We start from the raw sequence: 20,194 nt of genomic DNA on the forward strand, positions 1-20,194 counted from the left end.
TAAAATATCTATATGTGTGTGCTTACACGTGTTTATCTAAACTTTATAAGGCAAGTGACTGTTTTGGGTAATAAAGAAATGAAGATCTGGCTCAATTATAGCAGTTCAGACAAAAATAAAAAGTCCGAACACAATAGAAATAGAAGGTACCTTTTATTAATATCAAGCTTTAGAAAATGTTCACAGCTTCAGGTCTTCAGGCACAAGCCATATTCATAAAGATAAAACGTGGCCCGTTTTAAAATCAGGTCCATTTGTTCTCACGACCACATCAACAAGAAAGAGAGGGGAGCAAGACCAACGACATGGAAATGAATAGACCCTTCTCCAACATTCAAATCCAGAAATATGACACCAATTTGGTTTGCATAAGATATTGTTTCGTTTTTTTTTTGCCACGCACTGTGTTTCTAAATGAGAGGTGGATGATTTCCCTTCTCTTAAATACAATACAAATTTTGGCTACAAAAATGTAACATTGTTCAGAACAAACTTTGAAAAGTATGTCTCGCCGTATGAAATAAAAGTGGAAAAAATGGAGAGGCAACATACGGAATAGTGCGACAATCAGCAGTTGACCTCTTAAGTGCTCTGTTTCCAAAGATCATAATGGTGGACAGTTTGCAGACTCACTAACATTTCACGAAATGTAAACAAATACGAGGTAAACCTTTTGCTTTTATCAAACCGGCCTTTAAAAAAGAAACACTATTTACAATAATGAGAAAGTGTTGGCACTTTTTTTGCAGGAAGAAAAACAATGATTGACTGTTTCTTGGCAATTTTTTTAAGAATATCAGATAAATATGATTTGACCGTGAGTTGAAGTCTTAAAAACAAACTTACAAAATGGTTTTGAATACAATCATGGCTTTTGGCGTGGTTTTCTTGGCTCGCGCCGTACACCAACGCGCAAACGTGTCCGACCTCGGATATGTACGTAGAATGCCGTTTACCAAATTGGAAAGTGGCTTGAATAAGAAAGTTCAAAGTAGAAAAAGGTGAAAAAGAGACAGAGGATTTCACGGGATCTTTAGGGTGCTACCGTAGGTTTGCTGCACAACCACCTGCACGTTGTCCACGATGAAGTCAAAGGCCATGCTCCACACGGACTCCGGCGACTGTTGCATGATCCTGCGCACGCACAACGGAGAGACGCCATATTTGTTTTCAGCAAAGCTTGAGGTTTAATCACGTGCTTTCTTTGCCCGGCCGGTTTAGGAAAGCTCAAACTTGCCTTTTCATGTATTTTATGATCAGATCCAGCTTCTCCAGGTCTTTGTCTTCAATTAAATCAGTGCAATATTTCACCACCTGTAAAATGTCCTCTTCCATGGGGTCTGACACAAAGTTAGAGTATAATTAAATTCACAATCGTCAACTGCAGTGGAAGCTTTAATTAGAAATGTTCAGGTCAATGAAGTCACATAAAACCTTTAGTTTGATGCTAGATGTCAGGAAATCTCACTTTGCACAAGAGATCGACCAGTCTAAAAATCAGGTCTTACCTAACAGTCTAACTGTGACAAAAAAAAAATTCAGAATTAGCCTCTTTAAACTAAATACATTTATAGAAACTAAAAATAAATCATGATTTGTTTTATTTAAAATAAATGACAAGAAACAAGTGACATTGTCAAAAGCATTTTAGATTTGCTGAACAAATCTACACAAAGTAAAAATCTCCATTTTTGAATGGATCTCTGCACGTGAAGAAAGGTGGAAATGTACAATTTACCTGTCATGGTGGTCACCCACTCCCGTAGCAGTGTTTTGATATCCCGTAGCTCAGAGGCTCCGGCCAGAGCTGGAGAAGGGCGACTCGCGCGTTTTGGCAACGGCTCCGGGATCTCCTCCTTAGAAAACGACGTGGACGGACCATTTTCGGCCTGGGCGGGCAAAATTCAGGTTATACTCTAAATGTCACTTTTAACCAAAACCTCTAAATATCTACCTTTAAGACATTCATAGGCTCTTTGAGTTTTGTGAAGATCACTCCGCTTTTGGAAGGGCTGTTGGTGGTGCGGGGCTTCTTTTGAGGCGACGGGCCCTTCTTGGCGGGGCTTCCCGCGTTCTTCCTCTTGTACCGCCGCTTCGCTCGGCCGACGCCGACTCCAACTGCTTGCTTCAGCTGTAAAAGTGCATTCTTCTGCTCCGCTGCGGGGAAATAAGAAGAGCAAATGAGGGCTGGGGAGGGTAAAAAAAGAGCAACATTGCACTGCAAATAGAAGTTGACTTCAAAGACTTACACATTTTTGCGTGAGCCTGATTATTAGCGGCGCGGTTGTAGGCAGACTTGAGTTCCTCCTGAAGCTCTTTGGGAAGAGCAGCAAAAACATCTGGGTCAACCTGCAGTCCAACATCACAGGAGAAATATATTCCACTATTGAGATTACTGGGTTAGACGCCAAAGCCTTCCACTCATGGAAATAAAAAAATTAAAAAAAATACGGTCGAAGGTGTTTTAATATATTATTCATGAGTTTTCAGTGTGCAGAAACATCTTTAGTATGGTCACATGATATCCATACTTGGCGCATAAATATGTACCATCCTAATAATGATATATATAATAATACGATACCATATGAAATCGGAATTGCTCAAGTTTAGCAATTAGGCTAGGTTCAGCAGCTAAAGCTAGCCATGAAATGAATCAGTTTGATGAAATATAAACAATCCATCCAAGTGGTTGGTGCCCACTTGATTTTATTCGGTTTGTGTAACGAAACCACTCAGTAATTAATGTTATCGTACCTGGGAATAGTTAGGGAGTTCCAAAATGATGTCTGGACTGTCTGGTTGATTTGGAATCTGCAGCACCAAAGCTCCATGCGGCGCAAGCGGTTTGCTGGGTCCCGTCCGGGACTTGGGACTGCAGCGTTGCGGACTCGCCGGAGCGGAGTGGTTGTTTTGTCTGTCTTCTCTGCAAGTCCACGACTGCTCCACCTGTAATCTCAGCTCCGCGGGTAAGGCTTCCAACACAGACCGGTCCACCTAAAATGGGTGTAATAGGAAAAAAAATGTGTGAAATAAGGAAAAACACAGGGTCCACATTGAGGGCCTACCTGGGAAGGGGAAGGAATTTCGATACTGAAGTTGAGGCGTGTTCTGGGGTGTTTTGTCGTTTGTCTGCATGTTTCAAGTTCTATGCTAGTTCCCGGAAGCGATGGATTGGGAGACTGAGGGACCTCACTGGGTCCAGGCGATCCGGCTTCCATCGGGTGCCTTTCTTCCTCATGTCTGTGGTTGTCACCAGCATCTAGGACGTGAAGATGAATCTTAAAACAACAATTGTACGATGTAACCTGCAGGCCAAAAGCGCCAACCTTTACTCGTGGACGTATGGCTGAACAACATCTCTTTGACAGAGCGTGTCCGAAGGCCTGCGGTGTCGTTTGGAGCGGAATGACTTCCCTCCAGGACCTGGACCTGGATGCCCAGGCCTCGGAGGTCCTCCGCTGGCAGCTTCATGGCGTGCAACATTTTGATGACCGCGGTTGCAATGGCCTGGCCGCTGTCAGTGGCCCGCGGCAGCATCACGGTCCTGCACCGATGATGAGATTAAGAACGCGGGATCATCTAAAGCGGGGTGGTCCTAAATAGCGGCACTCTACGACTCCCTCTTACTTGGCAAAGTTGTCGCATATGCCGTGGCCGCCGTATTTTGCCGTCTCCCGCGGCGCGCCCTCTTTGCGGACCATGACCTTGAGGGTCACTCTGCGACCTCGCAGCTCAGCTTCTCGGAGACGCCGCTGCACCTCCGTGGACAGGTTGGACAGGAAAGACTCGGCCTCGTCCATCTGAAAGTCAAATTGAAGTTGAGATCTGGACTTGGCGTATGAATTGGGCCCAGTGGCAGAGTACTTGCTCCTGATATGGTCTCATTGCTAGCTAAATGAGATGACTACCTTTTTAAAGCGTATATTGTAGTTCATCTCTGCCGACACGGACTTCCTTTGCTTCTCGTAGCGGACGGGTCGGTCGTCGAGACCCCGGCAGAAGCGGAACAACGTTTGTCCCGAGCGCGGTCCAAATTTCTTTTGCAGCTGACTCAGAGACACCTGCCGGAGGTCCCCGCATGACTGGACCCCAATCGCTGCCAGCTTTCTGCCCATGACTGGCCCGACACCTGGAAAGAAAGAAAAAAAAAAAAAAGAAATATAGATTACCCTGCACGTGCCACAAACGCAATCGGGAGGAGGAGCTGTATCGACCTGGCAAGCTGGTCACCGGAAGATCCCTGATGAAATCGTCGACTTCCTCCGACTTTAAGTAGTACTGACCGTCTGGTTTGGCCTTGCGTGTGGAAAGGCGTGCCAACAAAATGTTGGACCCTATCAAGTGGTGAAATAGGACTGAATTCCAAATGCAGTTTTCGATTGATGTGGTCTTCACGACGGGGCAAACTCACCCATGCCGATTGAAGCGGAGCATCCCGTCCTCTCCTTGATGTCAGTTCTAATGGCTTTAGCTAGATCTTCTGGGTCCGCGCCCAACTCGGCGATGAGAGCCGAAGCGTCCAGTAGTAATTCATCGCAGCTCAGAGCCTCAATATCGTGACTGTAACTGGAAACATTGCGATGCAGAATATTGTACGCTGCATTTCTGAGACTTCATCAACTGAATACTTGGATCTCAAGACACCTCTAGTCTTTACACTTTTAAAAGAAGAGTGTGACGACTGGACAGCACTTACCTGGCCAACGTCTCGTACATGGTGAGCGCCACCTCCTTGTAGGCGTCAAAGTCGTACGGGACAGACTGCAGATTGGGACACAGCTTTTTGGCCTGACCAAAAAACATCCCGTTTTTCACGCCCGCCCGCCTGCGAGGGAAAGCCGTTGCCTCGGTTAGTCGGTCAGCGACTAAGCTTGGTGAGTGACTCCCACGGCCCACCTTGCGGCGTAACTACAGGATGCGATCTCCGCCATGGAAAGAGTAGCGTCCTGGACTATTCCGTTGGCATGTACTTCTGCACTGTCGTGTGGAGTAGCGTCAAGTAAGCGCCCCAGCGGGTTACCTGTGAGGCAGAACACGTTTTTCAACGTGAACAGTGTAGTCGTACTTCTACTTACGAATGCCTCTAGGTACGAAATTTTCAGGTTACGATTTTTTCATATGCAAATGAGTGACTCGAGATATGAAAAAGATCCAATTTAGGACCGTGGAACGAATTAGAGAATATACATATAAAGTACACCTCTACTGACGAAACTTTTAAGTTACGAAAGAAGTTCTGCAACCAATTAATTTCGTAAGTCGAGGTACGACTATACCTTAAATATGTACACGCTTTGAGCTTTTCTCACCCGGTGAAGCCAGAGCGTGTTTCCTCTGGTAGTACTGCTGCTCCAGCTGTGGGTTGGCCCCCGGTCTTAAAGGCACGTGCATATGGCCACGGTTACTTGTCACGGCGACAGGCTTGTCTTTAAGGGGAAAAAATGTAAAGGAATTCTCAAATGTTGTCAACAATTTGTGTGTTTCATGCAATTAGAAAGATAAACTATTGCTCCTCTTCCAATGCATAACATATGGGTGACCACCCATTACTGGTTAATTTAATAGATGTGTAAATAGAATGGATTTTTGTTGTGGTCCAACAGGAGTGGGCAAAGCCATCCTGAAGGGCCGCTGCGGGGGCAGGTTTTTGTTTCAAGCCACCAGCCCGGACACAGAGTTGAACCAAAGGGGGATGGGCTGAAACGAGCACCTGAATGCAATCCACTGATTGCACTGGTACGACACTAATATTGTGGGAAGCTTTCCTCTTTAGAGCTTGGAACTGTGGCCCTTTCTGAAATAGTTTGCCCACCCCTGTTGTAGACTATGATATGAGAAGTTGATTCCAAGTTAATTCACTGACATTTGTTCAGCGCGTTACAATGATCACCCAATTTTAGTGGAGTTACACAAATTGTAGTAGGACAGACACTGAAACAAATCAACTATGAAAGGTCCAAAGAAAAGCCGTTACCTTTGAGTTCAGGTCGATTTCGGATACCAACAGAAACAAAGAAACAATCCATGTCGACGTGGAGGATGCAAGATTTGACTGCACAGCCTCTCGGGTTAGCTGTCAAATGGAAGAAATCAGAGTCGTTTTTTGGCCAATATCAATTTCAACATGCATTCGTTGCTTTTCTCACCTTGGCTTTGAAACGCACGCTGCGAGAGCGACTTCCGAAGTCGTTCTCTGCCTGGGAAGGAGGCCCCGCTCGCCCCCTTTCGCTTGCCGTGCAAATCGTTGACGTACTCCGAGAAGGCAGTCCTCCACGTGGAGATTTGGTGCAAACGCGAGTGAGCGTAATACTCGGAGATCGCGCCACCCGTCGGAGCCGCGGCGTCGGCGCCGGGTCGGCCCGTCGGGTCGCTTTCCGAGGCGGGGTGTGATGAAAAGGCATTTCGGTGACTCCCGTTCAGACGCACGGGAGCGGGAGGATGAGGTGTCGGCGAAGGATGAATTTGCTCGACGGTCAAGTCGGCTTCAACGGCTGCTCGTTGCGGCGATGGAAGTGCATCTTCCGAACGCCGTTCTTCCAGGCCAACGGACTGCTTTGGAGGACTGCCGGGGAATTCATACGGATCCGGTTTGCTCTGCAAACCGTCTTTTCTTTCCGGGCTGGCGATGTTGCGTTCGCGGGGGTCCTCGGGAACAGAAAAGTTGTCTGGAACAAAGTCCTTTGACTTTAAGGCACCATTGAAAAGAGCGTGTCCGTTGGTGAGGGGGGAGGGGGCTTTGATACACTCTGGCATTAAGTCTGCCGCTGAGGTCTGCAGTGATCCATTCCTGCAAATTTAGATTAAAAATGAAGAAAATAGAAATGATTGAAATGAGAAAAAGAGACATACTCACACTCTTGTTTCCACTTGCGTACTCCCGTGGGTTTGAGGTTCAAGTTGGTCTGCTCTTTGTGCCTGGAGCGTATGAGGTGACGGTGGCGGGTGCTTTAAGGATCTCGATTTCAATATCCAATTATGGGAATTGCAGTGTCTCGACTCGACACTAAAGTGACCGTGCTCGGGCTCGGGGTGAGAAGATGCTGGGGGGCTAAGATGTGGGAGGGAGGAGGGGCTCTTTGGGCAGGAGCCTTGTTGTTTGCCACCCGGGTGACTGGAGTTGGAGGTCTCCCGGTTGGGAACACTGGGACGACTGTGAGAGAGTCCAGCTGTCTCGGAGGTCTGACGCGGCTTCGTTGCCGGAAAAAGCGGCCCCTTGTGTTTGGCGTACAGTTGGTAGTGCAAGTAAGGGAGGAGGCGTCCTTCTTTGACGCTGTTTGGGAGAGACAAATTAGGCCAACGCCATCCTGACATGTTCCCCTCAAGTGTCTGTGGCGTACACGCTCAATCAACTGACCTGTCAGTAATCCAACGAGGCTGGATGACCTTCTCCCCTCTCAGCTCCTGAATTTTACTGTTTGGCAAATTGTTGGCAATGATGTGAGTGGTCTTGGAGCGGGAATAGTAGCAATGGAACTGGCCGCCGTGCAGCATCATCAGCCTGCGGAGCTCATCTGCGCTCGGTTCTGTGCATACAAGACCACGTGACACGTTAGCCACCTTCGATAGCGCTTTGGCTATGCAAAAATGACAAACGGTCCAACGGCGGTTGTACTGAAGGTTGAGGAATGGTCTCTTCCTCAGAGCCATTGCCTCCATTATGACGAAACTTTTACTTTTTTACTGAATGGTTAGATTTTTAATGTACAAAACATCCATGCCAAGCAGTGTTGCATTCTAGATGCCTCGTTTGTAGGATTTTTGTTTTCTCATGTTATATCCCTTATTTTTGTTACTTGCCATAATGTGTTTTTGATATGAACTCTAGAAGGATATTGTTTACAAAAATGTACAAAAACACTAAAAATGTGTGATTTTGTTTTTTTCTTTTTTCAGCTGTATCAAGTATGCATGTTTTCAGGTTACGAATTTTTCATATGCAAATGAGTGACTGGTTGTACTGAAGGTTGAGGAATGGTCTCTTCCTCAGAGCCATTGCCTCCATTATGACGAAACTTTTACTTTTGTACTGAATACATAAAGAGACCTCCCTTCCTGGCCGATCTCGCAATTTCATATAATGCTAGAAAATCTAACATGGGTCACCTGTGTAGCCATTAACATAGATGGCCACTCCAGTAAAAATGTCGGAAGTTCTGTCTGTCTGTTTCTTCCCGGTTGCATCACTTTTGAACTGCTCCTCCAACTTGGACACCTTGGCTGCCATGTAGCCACCCTGCAAATAGGAAGTGGAATGATGAGGAATTGCAGATTGCAACATAGGAAGGTGGAAAATGTTTTTTTTTTACCTTTTCAGTTGGATAAAACTTATAACAAACAACATGCTCACCCTCTCAGCCCAACCATTGTCCCCACTGGCTTTGGCTTTCTTCTTGGTCCACGCATCTCGACTCATACTGAGCTACCTAAAACCACACAAAAAAATGTCAAACCAGGAGAGTACAGAGATCTGACTTTACAGCAAATTAAAAAACTTTTTATTCAGGTTATATAGAAAAATAAATCTTTGACAATACGTCTGCAAGCTAAAACACAAATCCAGGCCAGCCTCCAGCTATTTTTTTCCAAACTTCTTAGTCTCCCACCATGCCTGAAGCACTAGTGAAAATACGTGATATAGAAAAAGGATGTGGGAGTTGTTTTTCCTAAAAATAGCTGCCATAATTTTGACTTTGTAACGTTACAAATGGTGTTGTAGTATGAATACACAGTCAATGGCATAGAAAACAGTCATTCTAAGATGACCTTGGACTTCATGTTTTTCAATTGGGTAATATTTATAGTCCATGAGTGTTTTTGTATAAAGTATGCAATACCATATAAGATATTTACTTGAAGTGTTACTTAACAACTGGGTTTATAAACCATGGATACCGGCTAGTTGCGCTTTAAATACAAACGTCGGTAACTCCGTCGTAAATTGGGGACAGCCTTCATTTTTTTTAGGTTGCTCCAAGTGTGAAATTGTTCGTTCCATGAAATTAAGTCCAATTTAAAACTAATACACACGGTAAAGTCACGGGCACGAGCGCAGTTGAAGTCAACTTATCCACGAAAAAGAAAAGCCCCGCTTGCACTTTGTTAGCTAATATTAGCCTATAGCACGACACCGCCGCGGGAAAATTTCACGGAGTTCACGTCAGTTGAAAGCGAAATATTCCAAGCATTAGTGAGCTAATTTACAAGCGACACATTAACACGGCACACAACGAAAAAGCAGCCGCCACTGACAACAGCGTCTTGTACACAAACGCGACCATGTGACATACAAACATGGCACGTCGTGTACCTTTTGTGCTGTCAAAGGAGCTGTTGTTTGCCACACAAGAGACTTGCCTCCGCATATGAAGCCTTCCACAAACTCAGCCGCCAAATCTTCGGAGTATCTCGGAGACACTTTTCGTCCTTTGTTGTCCTCGTTCCGCTTCGTTAAAGCTTACTCAGTCATGGTGACCCCCGAGTTACTACAAACATGCTCTACATCCTATCAGCTCTCCATTGCTGTCGCTTTTCAGACGATCCCTTTTGCTTTCATTCTATCCGTCGCGGGCTTGGAGGAACCCATACAAAGCAAGGTACCGGTATTCTTTCAAAATAAGACATTGGGGGAGGCAACCAATTCGCCCGTGTCTTATTTTTGAAAAGCTTTACGAAAGAACCGGAAAATATTGTTTCTGTTAATAGTTATCTTTAATTTGATTTAGTTCGTCTCCCAGTCACCCCAATTAACTCTTGACATATTTTGGCAGAAAGGAACAATGGCCGACGTGAAATTGTGTCAATGAACCTGTGGTTTCGAAAGGTAAATGTCGTAACGCTACATTGTTGACGCACAACCGTGTTCATAAACGACCCGAAAGTCCCTGTTTGTGTTGCTAATATTTCCACGCTATATCTTTTCTACCTTTTCAGACAGTCGACGGGACCGTCTGGAATTTTTTTTATCGGTGTCCTCAAAGGACCCCATTAGCGTCGCAGAGGTACGTGTAAAGAGAGACGGAATGTTATGTCCACCGTTATGGAATAAAATGTATCATTTTTACTTACTTAAATTGTCAAAAAAAGTGGTAGAAAGCGAGTTATATGCAGCGCACGTGCTCACAGACTCTGAAGATTAGGAGCCTTTGATGTACTATATGGCGCGTGAGCCATTTGATTGGCTGTTCGCTGTTGCCATGGCAGTAGACATGGGAAGCCGAAGTTTGCCTACTTTTTTTTTCTTCCACGGAGCAATCGATGATGCAGAGGCAGACGACTGCATGTTTATGTAATATTGCTCACGTGCACTTGGGATTTTAGTTCACTGTAGAATAATACTGCATCACACAGATGTTTTCCAATAAGTTGTTTATATTTACTATTATCTATACTAAGATGCTCATTTGATTCAGCAAAGGTTTAATTTATTGCATAGGATTCGTTTCAAATATCGTCTTAAGTGAGCCCGTTTTGTTGTTGTTGCTGAAACAAGATGAACAAATATTGCACAGTAGAACAAATATTTAAATAGGCATGAAAACAATAATCATTGGCCAACCATTCAAATTTGTAGAAATAGCTTTGTACAGAGTAAAAAAAAGTACAATGCTAATGTTGTATGAAAGGTCCTTGCAGACGTTACAGTAATTGAGTCATGCTTATATGTCACTATTGGACATTTGGCAAATTATTTAGATGCTACAAATCATTTCACATCTGTCCAGCATCATTAAATGTAGAAAAAAAGATGGATGAGTCCTAAAATGGCTTAATTTCATCTGTGCAGGCACATTCACAGTTCATATCTCTTCAACCCCAGAAGGCAAAAATCTCATAGGAATCTTCCTCATGCTCCTCACATATAATTATAAACATTTGTTACATTTCCACGTGATCATTTCCATAAATGATGTGGAGGAACTCATTAGCTGACAGTTGACAGTCCCTGTTCTGCTTTTTAGTTCAGTTTTGCACTGATGCGGATCCACTGAAGAGCTTGCCTGGTGTACTGGACTGCGTGAACAATGCTGCTGTGAAGCGTCAGAGGTCCGGACAGAGTATTCAAATAGTTGAAGAACTCTGTTTGCAAAAGGTCAGAAAAAAACAGTTATCACATAACATAAAGTAACATACATGATGTTCATGCAAACACAGTAGACTACATATACACATGAACAAAATACACACATATATTTACCCAACTTTTACATCAAATACAATCAAGAAGGAGGATTTTTTTATCATAGATTCGAGTAAAATCAAGTTATTATTCAGTACAATTCCAAAAATAAAAAATAAAAATCCATGTAAAATATTTGATTTTAACACTCATATTTTGTTACAACTTAATGACCTATTTTAAAGGAGTTAAAATCCACATGTAATTATTGGAAATGAATAATAAATAATGCACTTCATTTTTGTTTCTTATATTTTTAGTAACTATTACCTTGCAGGATCAGCCAATTAGTGTTTCTTTAGGAGTGTGTATGACCGTTCATAGCATTTTTTTATATTTGAAAAGAAAACACTGGAACGGAATCAATCGGAAAAATTCAACCAATGATTCTATATAATGGCACAGGTACGAAGCCACGCCTCCTGAGATGCGAAGCAAATATATCAAATTTTAAGACTTGAAAGACACACCTTTACTCTCCTTGGCAAGGTTGTCCGCAACCTCCCAGTACTCGTAGCTGTACAGGACGCTGTTGGTGATGTTCAGATGGTTGGCCGCCATCTGGTGGATACGTTGAGGGATGCTTATGACCGAAGGCGACGTGCTACCGTCCCCGTGTGAGCCTCGCCGGATGTGTTTGGTGGCATCGGGCAGGTGGGGATGAGGACGGGGTCCTCCTGCATCCCTGCGCAACAAAAGCAATCAATGATGGGTTAAGATCCAAGAACGTTGTCAAACCAAGCTCGTGGTCCACCTACTTCCCGGCATCGTTCCAGCAGGAAGTCATCGAAGGCACTTTGGACGAAGTCTGTAAGCGGACCGTGACAAAACCTTGCTCATTAAAGAAGTGACGGTCCTTTTGCCAGTCGTTCATCATTTTGGTGCGACGGTTGGGTTCATATACATAACAGTTCTTCCCCCCAGCCAAAATTTCCCATGAATTCCAGACTCAGCAGGTTTGTTCTCAGGCAAAGCATGGCCACGGTAAAACTGTCACCGTAGCTTTACCTGTTGATCTTCGCAATAGTGAAAGGCAAAGCCCAAACAGACCAAAGAATTTGCCAAAAAAGCCTGATAAGAATGAATATTGTTTCTGGAACGACTCAGGATTTTTTAGAGTATACTCCATGCTGACACCTGGAAACAGCTTTGGACCGCTTCAGTACGCCTCCTGAACTCAAGCAACACTTTGACCGAGAAGTCGCACACGAACCGCAACTGACCTTGAAGTAGTCGAGCAGCACTTTGGAGTATTTGAGAGCGTGGTCCTTTTTTAAACGGAACATCTGCCAGTAGAGGAGGGCCAGGCATCGGAAGCTGCGAACGCACAAATACCATCAAAAGTCACCGGCAATTTCAACCGGCTCAGGCCAAATCTTTGCCTTTTGAAATTCGCACCAGAGCACCGCCAACTGCTTGTCTTCCGGTCGGGCTCCGGGACCAGAGTGGCTTTTCAGCCTCATTGCATATCTGCAAACACATTGGAACGGTAGCACGCACTTTTCAACCAGCGACCAAGTGACTACATATGGAAAACAAAACCAACAAGTGCGATTTCTAGTTCACCTGATGAGCTCCACCGTCTCTGCATACATGGTGTAGGGCGATTTTGCCTCCAATGGTCCTTCCTCCATGGCTTTACCGCATTCCATGAAAGAGAGAGCCGCGTCCACGTAATTCACCGCCTTCCCCAACTTGTCCACCTGGAAGACGCAGAAAGCGGACGTCTCGGTACACGCACGAGTACTCTCTTATGGATCCAAAATGAGTCGTTGAGAAGACTTGATGGAAAACCCACCATGGCATCCGCACGGTGCTTCATTCTTTTGGCTTCGTGGAGGTAGTACTCGGCGTGGTGAGGCCTAGAAGGATGGGGCGGGTTACCCGGAAGACGAAAACAGCGGGTCAATGAGGATTTGCCAGTAAATGGATCGATGGATCCACTGAGTTGGTGTCCCCGACTACGACTCCTTACGTCTGTGCATTCGGAATGGCCGCTCTGTGTCCCGAGGGGCCCCAGGAATCGGACAACGGCTGTCTGGACACTTTGACGCTATCCACCTCCTTTTTTGGCTTGAGTGGGCAAGTCCAAGCGGAATAAATAATTTGCTTTTCAAGTTGAGCGGTTGCTCCAATAATTTGACGTTACCTTGAGTGCTGCGTCTCGATTCTTCTGATAAACTTTTCCGTTTTTTGCTTTAGATGAAAGGCTGTTGGACCCTGAACTGTCAGAAAGCGGCGACGGAGGAGATAAAGGATGCTTTTTGGCCAAGTACTCCTCCAAATATCTGTCAACGTACAAGTTGCATGCAGTCAAGTGGACCAAGACGCTTTCTTAGGTATGCTTGCAAATTCTGATGAAATACATTTGAGTAAAAACGCCTGAATTTCGGCCTTGAAGTGAGATGCTTGTAAACCCACAATAGTCACACGTCAATCACAGTACAGTAAAGTAAACTGAAGACCTTTTTTGTATTGTGGTCAGCTTTTTGGATTACGGTATTACCTAAAGTTATGGTTGGTGAGTGTACATATTTTCTAAAAGTCAAAGCTTACCCATTATGAATGGTCTCAGTTGAAAAGCCAAGCCCAGCCACATGTAGTGAAGATTCTTTGCCACCAGCGACATCTTTTTCAGGTGGCGTGTTCCGTTTGCTTTCTTTATGCAAGACGCCATTTTCCATCTAATCGCAAACAGGCACACAAAATTTAATGTCGTGATTTTTTGGTGAGTTGTTTAGACATGCGTTTTCTATTATCTTTGGACAGTGCACATTATAACCGGTCATGTGTCGTCGGCCTTGCGACCTCATTAGTATTTATCTATAGTATTTTAAAATTGTCATGAAATACATTGACTGATCAGCAGAGGGTGCTGTTTCCCCTAAACTTGGGACTAGTTCAACCAATTTCCTGACATGGTACCTAAATGGTTCAGCGTAAATAAAGGTGAACATTTCTGCCTTATATTTTCTCCCTCTTAACATGAAAGATCAACATTCCACGAGCTAAACTTACACGTCACGTGGCTAAAATGGCTCCTTTCCAATTGCTTAGAAAACAATGCTTTAGGCGTGTGGACATAGCTTCGAAGAGAGCAAACGTGTACCTTGCGTTTTCTCTTGCTGTCTTTGGAGACGGCATCTGGCACATACAGATGCCTCATAGTCTCCGTTTGCGTATCTTTTCTCGTCGAAGAAGAGTTAGCGGCGCCAATGGCGAAATCCACGTCCGTGTCCGGGACTCTGTTGAGTAGGCAGAGGTCTATGTGGACCACCAGGTTTCCGAGACCACGCTGGGACGGTGCCTGCTCGCTTCGCCCGAACGGGACCAGAGTGAAGAGTTTGTGCTTGGTCCCGCTCTGCCGCCCTCCCGAGCTCGGTCCTCTGGACTTGTTGGCATCGGGCCTACCTGAGCCACTTTGGCCTTGGCCTTCTTTGCGGAGTCTCCGGAGAGAAGTGGAGTCTGCCGGAACCCTGGCGACCTGAGCTCGATACTCCGAATCGGAGTTGGACAACGCAGAGGACGAGGGGGACTGTCCGTGAGGTAGAGGGCTGAGTGAGGACGAGGAATCTCGCCGGGTCCTGTCCTTCTCGGCTCTTCTTGGCCGCTGTCCTCGTTTTTGTTGGCGGCGTGGCTCTTTGGACTGGATTGTCTGGCATTCGCGGATTTGTCGTCGGTCCCGAGGCCTCCTCTTCTGCCCCTCGACAACGACGGCCTCCTCCGCCTCCTCTTCCGGGGAACTCTCGATCCAGCGACGTCTCAGGAGCTGCTCCTCCGCCAGCCTCCTGTCTTCGCGTCCACCTCCCTTCCTCGCGTCTTTCCTCCCCTCGACTTCGGCGTGAGGAGGCTTTCTGCGGGATGCCTCGCGTTTGGCGGCCTGGGGCTGCTTGCCCGATGCGATCGAAGGATCGGCGTGAACGGCCTTCGACTCGGCCCACGGCCGGAGGTTCTGACCTCGTCTTAAGTGATTGTTCCCGGCAGCCTTGGAGGTCGATCCTTGACCGGCACGGTCTCGGCGGCCGCTCGTGAGCTGCTGTTTGGTTCCGGCGGGACCGGGTCGGGAACCGTTTTGACCCGGAGGTCGAGACTCGTGGTCAGAGCTGCGGCCCGGTCGGCCTTCCTGGATCTGCTCGTGACGGGAACCCTGTTTGGCTGGCTTTTTAGAGCCCGAATGAGAACTGTTCTGCGGCCTGCGATTGTCACTGGAGATTAAAACGGCTTTAGATTTGTCTTGTCTGTGGTCCTGGTCTTCCGCGGGCCGCGCTTTGGGCCTGCGTTCTCGAGGGGGAGGCTCTGTACTATTTATGGGCTTGGTTCTGGCATCGGCGTAGGTCGCTAGGCCTACCCGTGGCTTAACTTTTGTCCCGCGAGACGATTTTGCCGGGTACAGATGACTCCGAACCTCGGCGGAGTGATAACTCTGCAAAGGAGTTGAGCCGGGGTTTCCCACGGCGACTCTCCGAATGGATTCCGATCGATGGGGTGCGCTAGGGCTACTGGACGGACTTGGGAAAACGCTGGGGACCGGACTGGGTAGGCCGCTGTACCTGCTATCGCTGGGGCTGGGGCTGGGGCAGGTGCCGTAACCGGGACTGTTGGGCCTGTGGCTCAACTGCAAGCTGGGAAGGGGACTTTGGCTGGGGCTGTATTCGCCATTGCTGTCCCAGCATCTGGCCGGTGACGGCGCTCGCGGCGTGCGGGGAGAGCTCGGCTTTCCCGGAATGCTCGGGCCGGGATCGTCGGCGCTCTGGCTTCTTTTTTTCTTGGACTTCTTCAGCCACTTATCCAATTGCCACTGGGCAGCCGCGGGATGATCACTCTGCTAAAAGCATTAGAGAAAAATCACACGTGAGGGTACAGCTGGTTTAAAACCCACAGCAAACACCATTGCATTCAAATCTATGACTTTAGTCAAGTCTGGTTTAGGGTTGTTGCAGTTCATTGTACGGATCCCTTCTTGAACCAAAATTCTTTTACCCTCACTGAACTGTCGTTTGGCACGGCGTGGCTGGGAAACATTAGAGAAACATTTTCCTGAATTCCATTTAAACTGACATCATTTACAGCCCCGATAATATGCTCCAATAATACTTCTTCAATAATCCCCAAGCATATGTCCAGTCAATAATCCCAAAGTCCCACTGAAATGTGAACTCCCAGTCAGTCCGGAACGCTAACCGCTACCCCGTAGAACCGCAGCGGCACAATTTCTTAACGTCCCATCGCCCTTCGTCCAACTCACACACGGACCGCCAGCGACTCGACTCTTGCCGAATCCCGTCCAATAACTCGCAGTTTACCCAACAAATGAGTGACGGGGCGAGCGTAATATGAGCGAATACGGCCGAGAAGAAGTTTTGAAGAAAATACTTACAGCTGTGGAGAAAAGGTCCCCCCTGCCCCCGTCCCCCGTCCGTCTCTGGCTTTCTCCCTTGCTTCTGGCAGCGGAGCAGCAGTGCTAAATTAAAGCTACGCTCTTCAAGTCAAACAGCGACGCCCCCCCTTCGCCCCTTCGCTCCTTCGCCCCTTCGCCCCCTCTCCCTACCACATCCCTCGACCTCTTTCCAGGGAAGACACTACATCTCTTGTACCGTTCGGACTCTCCTCCCCTTTTTTTTCTCCTGGCCCTTCCTACCTCGTTCGTACCTGTAACTCTGGATGCGCCCCTTTAAAAAAAATCCAACCCCCGTCTCTTCCTTCCAGAGACACTCGGCGTAAATGAAAAACACATGTTAAGCGCCCCCGTCCCCTCCGTCCTCCAAGCACCCACAGCCTCACATAAACTCCACTCCCCATTTTTTTTGCCATAGAGGCCCAATGTGGTCCATGCTCGTACATCTACAGGGACTTGCTTTCATGAAAAAGGAGCAGGTTGCCCCCTAATCCCCCTCTACATGCCCCCCCACCCCCCACATACCAAGCAGCCCACCGCTCTCCACAGGAGCCCAGCTATAGCATACTTAACACATCAACACTAGCCATGTAATTGGAGAACTCTTGGAACTGTAAGGATTCAGACAGATTTGTCCTAAAAAGTAAAAAAACCCACATTGGCCTAACTTTGAAAATTAAAGCAGTATACCAAGTCGTAAATGTGTAATCAATCAATATGTTCATGACATTTCTCTTTAAAAAAAGAAAAGAAAAAAGTAACGTTTTCATGCATAGCAGTGGTTAGCGCGTCAGGCTCACAGTGGGGGATCTGGGTTCAAATCCAGGTCGGTCCGCCTGTGTGGAGTTTGCATGTTCTCCCCGGGCCTGCGTGGGTTTTCTCCGGGTACTCCGGTTTCCTCCCACATTCCAAAAACATGCATGCTAGGCTAATTGTATGCTAACTTGCATAGCTTAGCATTTAGCGTAGCGACTCACAACGTTTCAAGTTGACAGTTCGCCCTGTGCTTTCAATTTTTTTTTTCTTTCTGGTAGTATTCCAACTTATTTCCATTTGTTTAGTCATGTCCTGCCAGCTAGCACGCAGGTAGCAGCGACAGGACGAATAGCCAGACTTCCCCGTCAAGTTCTACTCTCGTAGGTTTCCAGACCAAGACGTAGGGCCTATTCACACCCGCACTGTTTGGTCCGTACTAAACCCAAAAAGTTCACCTTTTGGGCCGCGGTTTGAATCCAAACCAGCAAATTCTGTCGACTGGGGTTCCAAGATTCTCATCCCGCGTGAGAGCATGGGCACCCCGCGGAGGAAAGCATTTTCGGGCCGCTTGTATCCGCTCCCTCTTTGTTCGGGTCACGACCCACGGCATGTGAGCGTAGGTGAGAATAGGAAGGTCCATCCACCAATAAATCAAGAGCTTTGATTCTTGGCTCAGCCCATTTTTTGCCACAACAGATGTGCATATATCAATGAAACTTTGAAATTAAGCTAAGCTCCCCATATGGGCAAGGCAAACTCCCAAAATAAAAGGACAAAAAACAAAATTGTCCTTGGAATCAATTCTTTTTCAGTTGTCCTGTGATTAAAAACTGACCAGGCCTAGAAGAATTGTGAATTTGCTCTTCGTGAAATTATGTTGCAGGCTAAACTGGACTCATTCCACTTCAAGTTAGTCCTCTGTATTTTAGATCATGGATTATAAGGGATCTCCACGGCGTGCTAGCGTTTCTCGTTCATCTAAAAAGGCAAAAGCACAGCACAGAAAATGAGTGGATGTCTGTTGCTCGTTAGGCTGCGCTGTTGTTGTTATTGTTGTCTGATGTCAACATGGCTTCCCATCCTGAGGGCTTTTGTTCCATGAGACCCAGCTTGTTGACATGACACCCAGCCGCTAATTCCCAATGCTCACCGCGCCGCGCCGCAAGGCCCTTCAACGACTTCCCTTTTTTCCAAAGTGGCACTCGGATTCCTCCTTTCTTGCCCCTCCCAAACCCGCCGTCGCCATTGCCCACGGCCCACCGCTCGCCCAAATCCAGAAAACCGGGCCGTTACCTCCTTGTCGATCGCGCCCGGGGACCGGACGTCCGCGGGCGAAGCGGCGGTCGGGCTGGAGCTCCGGGAACCGAGGCTGCCGCCGAGCGACACCACGGAAGAGCGAGACGGCGAGGAGTCCGAGCTGGAATGTCTCGCCCTCCTGCCATTCGTCCGTGACGGGCTGTCGGTCAACACGTGTACGTCGGCGGGAGGGAGAGTCGAAAAAAAATGCATTGAACGTGAGCAAAAAGTACTAAACAAACACAACAGAGTATACGTGACTAGGTAGGCGTTCCGGTCCCAATGTCAACCTCAGGGGTAGCGGACTGAATTCGCTAGGTTGGACTTGACTGGGCCACAACCTGTAGTCCAGGGGTCCTCGAGACCTCCTATCCGGTCTGTTTTCCATATCTACCTCCACCAACACACCTGAATACAATAATTTGGATCGGTATCAAGCTTCTGGACAGTTTGCTGATGAGTTGATCATTTGATTCAGGTGTGCTAGAGGAGGGAGATGGAAAACAGACTGGATGACAGGGGCTCTCCAGGACCGGAATTGGTCACCCCTGGACTAGAGGTTGTGGCCCAGTCAATTCCAACCTTCAACAGTAAAAAAATGGCCTAATTACCTTGGTCCATCCCAGGAAGCTGGCTCTTGAGTTGCCTTCAGGGCCACAAAGCAAAACAAATACAAACCAATCATCCACACCATAGCGAACTAACGGAATGCCTATTATCTATTCATAAACAGGTCGTGAGCATCCCTCACCGTCGGCGCGTCATCCTCGTCGCTGCTTAAGGTCAAGTCGTCAACGAGCATCCTACAAACAGAAATTCAAAGAAACCAGATATCGCAAAGCGGCACGCGTACGGGACTTATTGTTGACTTTTATTGACATCTTCCTCTTTCTTAGAAGCGCTTTAAGCAAAGCGGTAAAGCGAGTGGCCACGGTACCCAAGGGGTAGCTCCGCTTCCAAAAGGTCGTCGACCTCCGAGTCGCACACTGACATTTGTGTTTGTTTGTGCCTTTGAGGTTTGACAAGCCACCCTGACTTATGTTTCCTGGCGTGACACTTACGACTTTTGAGGCGCCACATGGGGATGACAGCTGATTGGGGGCTGAGCATCCCCCCGGCCCGCTCCTATCGTAGACAAATGGACACGTCGTGGGGAGTTAGAATGAAACGCTTCAAACGGGTAAACGGCGACACCCCTACGGACACCTTGCCTGGATTGTGTTGTCGGCTCTTTTCCATCCTGGTAGAAACGGGACACAAATATACACAAGACGGTGACTTTTTTTTCCACACGGTACCCAAAACGAGCTTTCATCTTGTTATCGTCGACACTAAACTTCAGTGTATCTGCATACCAGAGACCAATTTCCTGCTTTTTGCGAAACAATATCTAAAAGAGAACATTAACCATTCATATAAGATACGTACCGCGGGGCTGAAGAGGATTTGCTGGTCACCCTTTAAGGCTTGTTGACACTGCCGCCACGGAGTCATGTCCTGTGGGATCACCAACTTTTTAAGTTAAATCAAACCTCTCAAAAATCCCCCTAAAAGCGCGGGATTATGAT

The 20,194-nt window shown here is 46.9% G+C and overlaps 2 protein-coding genes across 2 annotated transcripts; both read right to left on the reverse strand.

The window, feature by feature from the left end:
* Positions 1–140: 140 nt before the first annotated feature.
* Positions 141–9,620, reverse strand: rev1 (REV1 DNA directed polymerase). Its single transcript, XM_077617305.1, has 22 exons — positions 9,358–9,620; positions 8,351–8,426; positions 8,107–8,236; positions 7,358–7,526; positions 6,857–7,273; positions 6,150–6,790; positions 5,978–6,076; positions 5,287–5,429; positions 4,900–4,997; positions 4,700–4,828; positions 4,415–4,569; positions 4,218–4,337; positions 3,912–4,132; positions 3,631–3,803; positions 3,330–3,547; positions 3,069–3,262; positions 2,758–2,997; positions 2,250–2,349; positions 1,955–2,157; positions 1,739–1,889; positions 1,238–1,340; positions 141–1,134 (listed from the first exon to the last, which is right to left on the reverse strand). Exons 2-22 carry the CDS (start codon positions 8,414–8,416, stop codon positions 1,023–1,025), a joined length of 3,882 nt encoding a protein of 1,293 aa, XP_077473431.1. The 5' UTR covers positions 8,417–8,426; positions 9,358–9,620; the 3' UTR covers positions 141–1,022.
* A 1,314-nt stretch (positions 9,621–10,934) lies between these two features.
* Positions 10,935–19,957, reverse strand: aff3 (AF4/FMR2 family, member 3). The gene is made up of 15 exons (XM_077617692.1): positions 19,688–19,957; positions 19,378–19,429; positions 19,238–19,272; positions 18,624–18,786; positions 14,289–16,004; positions 13,736–13,863; positions 13,329–13,467; positions 13,155–13,252; positions 12,978–13,041; positions 12,746–12,882; positions 12,578–12,649; positions 12,403–12,496; positions 11,938–11,987; positions 11,650–11,864; positions 10,935–11,079 (listed from the first exon to the last, which is right to left on the reverse strand). The coding sequence occupies exons 1-15, from the start codon at positions 19,939–19,941 to the stop codon at positions 10,958–10,960; spliced, it is 3,339 nt and encodes a 1,112-aa protein (XP_077473818.1). The 5' UTR covers positions 19,942–19,957; the 3' UTR covers positions 10,935–10,957.
* Positions 19,958–20,194: the final 237 nt, after the last annotated feature.

Source organism: Stigmatopora argus, chromosome 13 (genome assembly GCF_051989625.1).
Source record: "Stigmatopora argus isolate UIUO_Sarg chromosome 13, RoL_Sarg_1.0, whole genome shotgun sequence".
NCBI lineage: Eukaryota > Metazoa > Chordata > Actinopteri > Syngnathiformes > Syngnathidae > Stigmatopora > Stigmatopora argus.

Excerpts from the sequence above, each read along its gene's own strand:
- rev1 (XM_077617305.1), bottom strand. The coding sequence starts at position 8,416 with ATGAGTCGAGATGCGTGGACCAAGAAGAAAGCCAAAGCCAGTGGGGAC. Across the intron at positions 3,263-3,329 it reads CCATACGTCCACGAGTAAAG|ATGCTGGTGACAACCACAGA; the intron begins GTTGGCGCTTTT and ends TTCACGTCCTAG. Across the intron at positions 2,998-3,068 it reads AAATTCCTTCCCCTTCCCAG|GTGGACCGGTCTGTGTTGGA; the intron begins GTAGGCCCTCAA and ends CACCCATTTTAG.
- aff3 (XM_077617692.1), bottom strand. The coding sequence starts at position 19,941 with ATGAAAGCTCGTTTTGGGTACCGTGTGGAAAAAAAAGTCACCGTCTTG. Across the intron at positions 19,430-19,687 it reads CATGTGGCGCCTCAAAAGTC|GATGCTCGTTGACGACTTGA; the intron begins GTAAGTGTCACG and ends TTCTGTTTGTAG. Across the intron at positions 11,080-11,649 it reads CCTTGCCAAGGAGAGTAAAG|AGTTCTTCAACTATTTGAAT; the intron begins GTGTGTCTTTCA and ends TTTTGCAAACAG.